General features: G+C 34.2%; 1 protein-coding gene across 1 annotated transcript; it reads right to left on the reverse strand.

Moving 5' to 3' along the window:
• Positions 1–4017: 4017 nt before the first annotated feature.
• Positions 4018–4971, reverse strand: LOC128664498 (olfactory receptor 5A1-like). Its single transcript, XM_053719321.1, has one exon. It carries the CDS (start codon positions 4969–4971, stop codon positions 4018–4020), a length of 954 nt encoding a protein of 317 aa, XP_053575296.1.
• Between the last annotated feature and the right edge of the window lie 4547 nt (positions 4972–9518).

The raw sequence follows: 9518 nt of genomic DNA on the forward strand, positions 1-9518 counted from the left end.
GTTGGGGGGTATTGAATTTTATTTACAGGTAAAAGAGCCAATTACTTTGGGGCAATGCCCCGCAAAAATCCCTTTTAAGGGCTATTTGTAATTTAGTGTCGGGTAGGGAATTTTATTATTTTGGGGGGCTTTTTTATTTTATTAGGGGGATTAGAGTAGGTGTAATTAGCTTAAAATATTGTAATTTTTTTTAATTTTCTGTAATTTAGTGTTTTTTTTGTAATTTAGTTTATTTAATTTAATTGTAGGTAGTTTAGGTAATTAATTTAATTATAGAGTAGTGTTAGGAGTAATTATTACTTAGGTTAGGGTTTATTTTACAGGTATATTTGTATTTATTTTATCTAGGTATTTATTAAATAGTTAATAACTATTTAATAACTATTGTGCCTAGTTAAAATAAATACAAAGTTGCCTGTAAAATAAAAATAAATCCTAAAATAGCTACAATGTAACTATTAGTTATATTGTAGCTATATTAGGGTTTATTTTATGGGTAAGTATTTCGTTTTAAATAGGAATAATTTATTTAATTATAGTAATTTTATTTAGATTTATTAAAAATAGATTTAAGTTAGGGGGTGTTAGGGTTAGGGTTAGACTTAGGTTTAGGGGTTAATATCTTTATTATAGTAGCAGCAACGTTGGGGTCGGCAGATTGGGGGGGGGCAGATTACAGGTTAATAAAATTTAAGTAGTGTTTTTGAGGCGGGAGCGTGGCGGTTTAGGGGTTAATACATTTATTATAGTGGCGGTTATGTAGTTAGGTGGTGGCGAGGTTGGGGGCGGCAGATTAGGGGTTAATACATATAATGTAGGTGTCTGAGATGTTGGGGGCAGCAGACTAGGGGTTCATAGGTATAATGTAGGTTGCGGCGGTGTCCGGAGCGGCAGATTAGGGGTTAATAATGTAATGCAGGTGGCGAGGATGTTGGGGGCGGCAGATTAGGGGTTAATAAGTGTAAGATTAGGGGTGTTTAGACTCTGGGTTCATGTTAGGGTGTTAGGTGTAGACTTAGAAAGTATTTTCCCATAGGAAACAATGGGGCTGCGTTAGGAGCTGAACGCTGCTTTTTTGCAGGTGTTAGGTTTTTTTTCAGACAGCTCAGCCCCATTGTATCCTATGGGGAAATCGTGCACAAGCACATTTTGACAGCTTACCGCTACCGTAAGCAACACTGGTATTACAGGTAGAAGTGGCCCTAAATTTGCTCAACGCTCACTTTTCTGAGGCTAACGCAGCAATTCAGAAAACTTGTAATACCAGCGTGGTTTAAAGTGTGCGCTGGAAAAAAAAGGCTCGCTGCAGGTAAGTGAGCGGTGAGACAAAACTGCTCATTAGCAAAACTCGTAATCTAGGCCTTTGTCTTTTAATATGAAACTCCCTTAGAATGTTTCTGTGAGCGTATATGTAACAATATAAATAGGAGCGTGAAATCCAGTAGCATTCCTACTGATGAAGTGAAGTTGTTTCACAAAACGTATAAGGGATACACCTGAGTGACGTCACTTCCAGTCCAGCAAGAACAAATGCAGAGAGATGATGACAGTAATTTTAGCTAAACCACAGGATTCTACCCTCACTTCTTTCCTTTACAAGACTTTATTTCTCAAATTGAATTCTATTGGCACACAAACAGGAGATTTTTAAAATAAATAATCACTATCAATCTTTACCTCTCTTTGTATTGAATGCCTTTATTGAAGAAAAAGCCTCTTTCATCCCATTAAATGGGTGACAATATTACCACAGATTGGTAATTATTTCCCTTTGTGACTGCGTGACCGTGCTATTTCTGCATACCTCAGGAGTGAGGCAGGACATAAATAGCATAATGGAGGACACCCCAGGCTAGTGATTGCAGGGACAATATACATATGTGCACACATCTATACATGTGTATATATATATATATATATACATATTTAGACATGTCTATGTATGCATGTATATGTTAAAGCCCATTGTAGCCCTTTTGTGCCGAACACCATAAACCTTATTAATTTTAAATATTTTAAAAAATATATATTTTTTATCATACAGTGTTTATATGACTGTTACTGTACTTTTACATCTATTTATGTTGCATTTAGTGCAACTTTTTTCTTCTCCTACCCTTTACGCAAGCTCCCAAGTCCTGTTAATCTGACTAGCGTAAATCATGATTGCACTCAAGTGAAAGCATTTACTTTCAAATCATAATTAGCATGCTATTTCCGAGAAAAAAAATGATATCGTTTGCATGCTACAGTTAGCGAGCCACTCATTATCTAGCCCTTAGTGATCAGTGAAATATGGCATGACTAAGGGCTGTGTTATGGCCAGAAAAATGGTCTTGGATCCAATGATTTCTCAATAAAGGTCCCATTTTACAGTATTTAAGAAGTTTGGAGGCAGGTACATTCTGTTTGATTTATTGTGAGGAGGTAGCTATCCTATACTGTGTCCGACCATTGTAAAGTGTTGAATGGACTGTTATACTAAGATATAGATATATTTATATTTCAGAGAGAGTTGTAGGACTGATAAGCCTTGACAGTCTTGAACTATGTGGGGTGGTTGGGAGCTTTGTTAAAACTGATATTTGTCTAGTGTGTGTTTTTCTGCACTAGTTTCCCCAATACCTGACCCTATTAATACATCACTGCTGTTCTCAATAATAGAATGAATTTTATAGTAACTATCCATAAAAAGGCAGTAAGAATGTATAACTACAGATCTGTGAATTTAATTTCTGTAGTAGCAAAACAATTGGAATCACTTTTAAAGAAAATAATAGGGTCTTATGCAAAATGAAATACATTGCATGGCTTTACTGCAAGAAGGCTACAGTGAAGAAGTACATGTGGTCTATCTAGTCTGTAATAAAGCATTTAACACTGCCTTAATCAACAAACTAACTCATTTACTACATTGCCTTGGACTAGGTTTTTGGCTTTATGATATTTTTGGTATTTTATTTATTGGGGTACATTAAAAAAAGTATCAGTTTACTTGTGGTGAACTTCAGTGTTTAATACTTTGGCTTGTATCAGTAAGCGGTAGGGCCTAGAATTCAAGAATATCTGGAATATGCATATGTACATCATGAAAGGGAACTACACATACATCATACACTACAGAAGGGAAGTTGAACAGAGCTCTGCACTTTTTGGTTCATATCTGCTATCAAAATGTATGTATAAATGTAACTGTGATGTTATATCATTTAATACTAACTTCACTATTTTCAATAGCATATTAACCCTTATTCTTGTATGCACCCTTTCTTGTATGCACCCTTCATTCTGTATTTTGATTATCATAGTGATATAAAAATGGGAATGAATGAAGATCACTCGTTGAATCTGTGTTGGTATTGGTATGAACCATGAAGCTAACAGAAACAAAATGAAGCAAGAAGGAAAGGGGTAGGGTGGAGAGAGAAGCCTAGAATTCATCATTCTCTAATCAGAAAAAAAGATGCAGAATTCCTGAGCCAGAATATCCTAAAAGTAGGGAAGCAATGTCTATTGTACACAAGTTTCACCATACAATTATTGTTTCACTTTGTTTGTTTGTTAATATATCTTTTTGGGCTTTCCATGAATCAATGTTAATGGAAACTGCATTTTAAAGCCAATTTGCTCATAATTAGCCACCACACCAAGTTTAATTAATTTTAAAAGTGTTGATTTCCTGTTGTTAATATTTATATTTTATATTTTATTTTTATTTTAAATTGCCTATAATGTTTACATTTTTTTCAGTTCATTCATAACCTCAATGAAGAATGTTCTCTTATAAAGATTTAATACCTATACAACTGTAGGAAAAAATATTACCATTATAAAAATGTTTTCTAATCCCTTTAACATTTAAAAAAATGTTACGTAGAACAGTATTTTACCCTTTCAAATGTTGTTAATTTGAGACAAAGAAAAATGTATGCACAAAAAATGTATTCGTACAAATCAAAATAGGCTTTTTTTTTGCTATCTCCTACATTTTCCAATGTGAATAAAATGAATAAAAAATTAAAATCTTTGATTCAATAACCTCATCAAAATAATTTTTACTTCTTTGTTTCTTAAACTATAGATGATAGGATTTACAGTTGGAATGACTACTGTATAGAATATAGAGGATACCATTTCTTGGTTGAATGTTGTGGAAGATAGATGTAAATAATTCGATAATACAGCTCCATAGAATAATGTGACACACATAAGGTGGGAGGCACATGTAGAGAAAGCTTTTTTCTTTCCTTGCAATGAAGGAATTTTGATAACAGCTAATACAATATAAGTATAAGACGTTAGAATAACCAAAAGTGATCCTCCTCCTATCATGGCTGCACAAACAAGAACCAGTATCTCATTCAATAAAGTATCCGAGCATGATGCTCTTAATAAAGGGTTGACATCACAAAAAAAATGGTCAAGAATATTTGAGCCACAGAAGTGTAAACTAAAGGTAGAGCCAGTTTGTATAGCAGCTTGAAGTACAGCAGTAACATACGCAGCAACTATTAGTTTGTTGCATGCTTGTTTTGTCATAATAGATCCATAACGAAGCGGGGTGCATATGGCTACAAAGCGATCGTAAGCCATCACTCCAAAGAGAAGACATTCAGTAGATCCAAATGAGGAAAATGTAAAGAGTTGTGTTGCACAGCCAACAAGTGAAATATATTTTTCCTCTTTTACTAACTGCATAATTGTGTTTGGAGCCACAGATGAAGCATAACAAAAGTCAATAAAAGACAAATGGCTCAGAAAAAAGTACATTGGTGTATGGAGATGAGGTGAACTATAGATAATAACAAATATTCCTATATTTCCTGCAACAGTCATTATGTACATAATAAGGAATGCATAAAAAAGCACTAGCTGCAGACTTGGATCATCAGTGAGCCCAACAAAAATGAACAGAAATGTGTTTGACTGATTTGTGAAGGGTTTAAGTTCTTCTGAGGATGTAAGTTTCATCTATGAAATAAAATGACATAGTTAGTATTGTGTATTGATTTATAATAAAAGCAATGGCTAAGGGATGTTGTAAAGCAAACAGTGCATGATCTATTCACTACAGCATGTATTTATTGCATTACTTATCCTGGCATCCTATTATTTAAACTCTGCAAAGGAAAAATCTTATTAGGGAGCAGTAAACATTGCAGCTCAATAGCAAAGGCGGTGATTGGCAGCTACATGCAACTGACACTCCTGATTAACTCATTGACCATGTTACCTATGTCTTTAACTAATTTGCAGAGATTTAACACATACATCTAGATTAGAGTAGTAGAGTAGTGCGTTAACTGTAGCGCAAGTGCAATATGTTTTTTTAGGCTCCCTAGAGCGTCTTCTAGGGAATTAAAATTTTCTTGTTGAAATAGATTTAAATATATATATAAAATTGAAGAGAAGCCTTAGTAAGTGTATGTTTTAAAAGTTCCAGCTCACAGTTGCAGTTCCTTGAATTCAAGGAACTGCAACTGTGAGCTGGTAATTCAGGAACTGCAACTGTGAGCTGGAACTTTTAAAACATACGCTTACTAAGGCTTCTTTTCAATTTTATATATATTTTTAAATCTATTTCAACAAGAAAATTTGAATTCCATTTTTTGGTGGTACTATGGGAGACGTTCCATTCTATATATATATAATAGGTTTTATGTTCTGTCTTTTTGCTTAATAAGTGATATACACACATTAGGTATATATGCCTGCTAGTTACAAATTTGTATGTCTAATCTGTTGTAGCAATATTGCAACTTGATATCCACATTGCCACTTCAAACCAAGTATATGTACTCTTATGTTATTTGATATCCAATTAGATATTGTTCACCTGTAAAGATATAGGTATTTGTATTTGATTTTTGTGTCCACTTGATTACCTTTCAGGTTTTAAAATGTTATTAAATTTATTATTTATACTTTATATCTCCTTTTTCACATTTGTTAACACTAGGTTTAAATATTCTTAATATACATATTTAATTCTTTATTTGTTTTTTATTCCTCTAACACAGGCTGTTATTTTTGCACTAATAGTCACCTACACTTATTTTCACTCCGCTTTAGCGCCCTCCTACTATTTAAACTGTATCACTTCTAATGTTTGGTACCATTGTGGAAGGTGGATGCAGTAGAGGCAGTGAAGGATTTTTCTAGGGTGAACACTTAATTTCTCTTCATCACTTAAAAAATAAATAAAAAAATATTGCACTTGCGCTACAGTTAGCGCGCCACTTGTAATCTAGGCAATAGGAAGCTATAATCAGTAATGCAAAAAAATACATACAGAACTTATATTTTTTTGTTAGATTGTCCCTTTAAATACAGTTAAATATACGAGGACACTGTTACACAATACCATAAAACAATGTATTAGATTATATCTGGAGCTTCCATGGCTGTTAAAATGACATGAGTTATTGTATATATCACTGCATGCTATGTTATGAACATACAGTCATCCTAATTGAGGTGGGTCTACAGGTGATATTCTATGAAATTCTATGTAACTAATTCAATAAAGCATATTGAATACATTTTAAAGGAAAATAAAATATGATTTTGAGACATTATTCTCACTGGCAAGTTAGCTGAATTTTTTCTAATGAAGACCAGTAAAAATAAATAAATTCCAAAGGCTCCGACAAATCAACTATGATCCAGACTTCTTTTAGAAATAACTTGATACCACCATCAAGAACCCTTTTGCAGTCCTCTTGTTCTAAATTAGCCTTCTTTTCATATGTATCCACTAACATGAGAAATATGCCTACATTGTCAGGTTTGTGAAGAAGGCTAATTTTAAGCCCCTAGGCTGCACATAGCCATGAAGGCACATCACCCTTTCATGCACCCCATGAATCTCAGCCCCACCATTTCATCTACATTCATCTAGCAAAAAAAAGCCGGGCTTGCCAGAGGTAAATAAGATATAACTTTTAGCGCACATATTACAAGTTAACAGTAAAGTGTTTGCGTGCAAGCAAAACCCAATTCTCACTAACTTCAGGACTTTGGTTATCGCAACTGTGCTAACTTCTTCTCCCCATAGACTTCAATTGAGCATATTATTTAAAATAAAACTAAAACGTATCACTTGCGTGCTAACCTGACATCATGTTAGACCTACAGCAGTATAACCAAAGGTAATTATGCACGTTCTACATTCCAATGTATTAAAAACACAGAGAACATTTTGTTCAATGGGAAGAACATTGGCATGTAAAATATTTACATTAAATGCACAGTAAAACATTTAAAAATATAAAAATTTAATAAAAATTATTTATATATATATATATATATATATATATATATATATATATAGTTGCCTTTCCATTCAAATACCTTGTCATCTACCATATACCTTTTAATCCTTATATTGTTTTTGTATTAATATTTATATACATCATTTTTACCAGATAGTGTGTATATATGTGTGTAACGGTATATTTTAATGTATTTATGTTGTGTTTGGTGCACGTTATTTTTAAGCCTTAGCCTTTACAAAAGGTCTAAACTTGCACTAACCCGATGAGCGCTAATTTTGTTTGCGCTCAAGTGAACACATTTACTTTCAACTTCTAATGCATGCGCAAGGTAGAGCAGTGCTGATATTGCTTGTGCACCAAACACAGCATAAATACATTGAATGGAAAGGGCTATGATAATATTTAATCCATTTATTGATCAGGGGATTATAAATGATCAATAAAAATATCTAAATTTCATATATGATATAGTGTGCACTATATGAATCAAAGTTTTTTTCCACTAAACCAATACAATAAATTATGGTTTGGAGAAAGATTACTTCTTGTATTTATTTGCTAACTAAAATAATGAAAAAGAGACAGAACAATAAGTGGTACAAAATATCTTTGTTAAGGGAAAAATGCATTTTCCAAAATAGGTGCTACAAATGAAATGTGAAATTTCACAGTGTAGTATCTGTTTTTCAATTGGGGTGATCTATCTTGGAAAGTTCTCTGCATCCTTAACAGTCATTGTAATGATACCTTTTCCAAGATGACCACCTCAATTGAAAAGTGACCTTGGGAATAAGTAGCTTTTCTGCACACGATATCACTTCTTCATGGAAGCCACCATCTTGGAAAGGATTAAATGTTCAGAGACTGATTCACACAGGACAACAAAAAAAAGTATCACTACTTACAGAAAAACATGTGTCTGGCACCAATGGGGTTAAACATTAAATTAAATATTATAGTACACAATTGTTTAAGGACCATAATAGTCTAGCTATTACATGCTCAAATTCATTAAAGCATGTAATTTTAAGATTAGAGACCCTGCAATAGAAAGGGGTTAAACACACAGTAGAAATAGTGCTAGGTCCCGAGCCAAAACCACTGCTGATCCAATCAGTAGTGCTAGTTACACTGCTGAGTCGTACGACTAGCACTGCTGATATCAATTTCAATACTGTCCTATGTGTTGCTAACACAAAATTAACCTATATGTACCATTAACACATAGGGGCCTATTTATGAAAGGCCTGTCGGAAACGATACGACATTGCGGATCATGTTCAACAGACCTCGCTGAATGCGGAGAGCAATACGCTCTCAGCATTCAGCATTGCACCAGCAGCTCTTGTGAACTGCTGGTACAACCCCGCCCCCTGCAGATTCGCGGCTAATTGGCCGCTAGCAAGGGGGTGTCAATCAACCCGATCGTATTCGATCGGGTTGAATTGTGGCGATCTCTGTTCGCCTCCTCAGAGCAGGCGGACAGGTTATGGAGCAGCGGTCCTTAGACCGCTGCTTTATAACTGGGGTTTCTGGCGAACATGAAGGCTCGCCAGAAAAACACGGGGCTTCAAACTCCATACGGAGCTTGATAGATATGCCCCACAGTGCATAGTTTAACAACTGTTCAATAACTTACATAAAATGGGTAAACTACTTTTCTATGTCTTACTAGCTCAAGGAGTTATAATGCTGCTTTATGTGCTAGTAACTCAATCAGTATATGTTTAGCTATGATTGTGTTAGTAAGACATAAAGCAACAGAACATAGAACCATACTTTACCAACTTATCTGTGTTACTAGCAAAAAAGCGCCCAACATCTTTGTGCCTATAACACAAACAGTAATAGTTTAACAGCTGCTGTATTACTAGCATTTAAAGGGACAGTCTAGTATAAATTAAACTTTCATTATTCAGATAGGACTTTTAATTTTAATCATCTTTCCAATTTACTTTTATCATCAAATTTGCTTTTTTCTCTTGGTGTTCTTAGTTTAAACTAAACATAGGTTGGCTCATATGCTAATTTCTAAGCCTTTGAGGGCTGCCTCTTATCGCATGCTTTTTAAATCTCTTTTCAACACAAAGAGACACAAAGTACACGTGGGCCATATAGATAACACTGTGTTCAGGCACAGGGGGTTATTTAAGATCTAGCACAAAACAATGCTAAATTTAAGACAATAGATAATAAACAGTCACAGTCATGTGATCAGGGGGCTGGAAGAAGGTTCATAGA

Source organism: Bombina bombina, chromosome 6, assembly GCF_027579735.1.
Source record: "Bombina bombina isolate aBomBom1 chromosome 6, aBomBom1.pri, whole genome shotgun sequence".
NCBI classification, from domain to species: Eukaryota; Metazoa; Chordata; class Amphibia; order Anura; family Bombinatoridae; genus Bombina; species Bombina bombina.

Excerpts from the sequence above, each read along its gene's own strand:
- LOC128664498 (XM_053719321.1), bottom strand. The coding sequence starts at position 4,971 with ATGAAACTTACATCCTCAGAAGAACTTAAACCCTTCACAAATCAGTCA.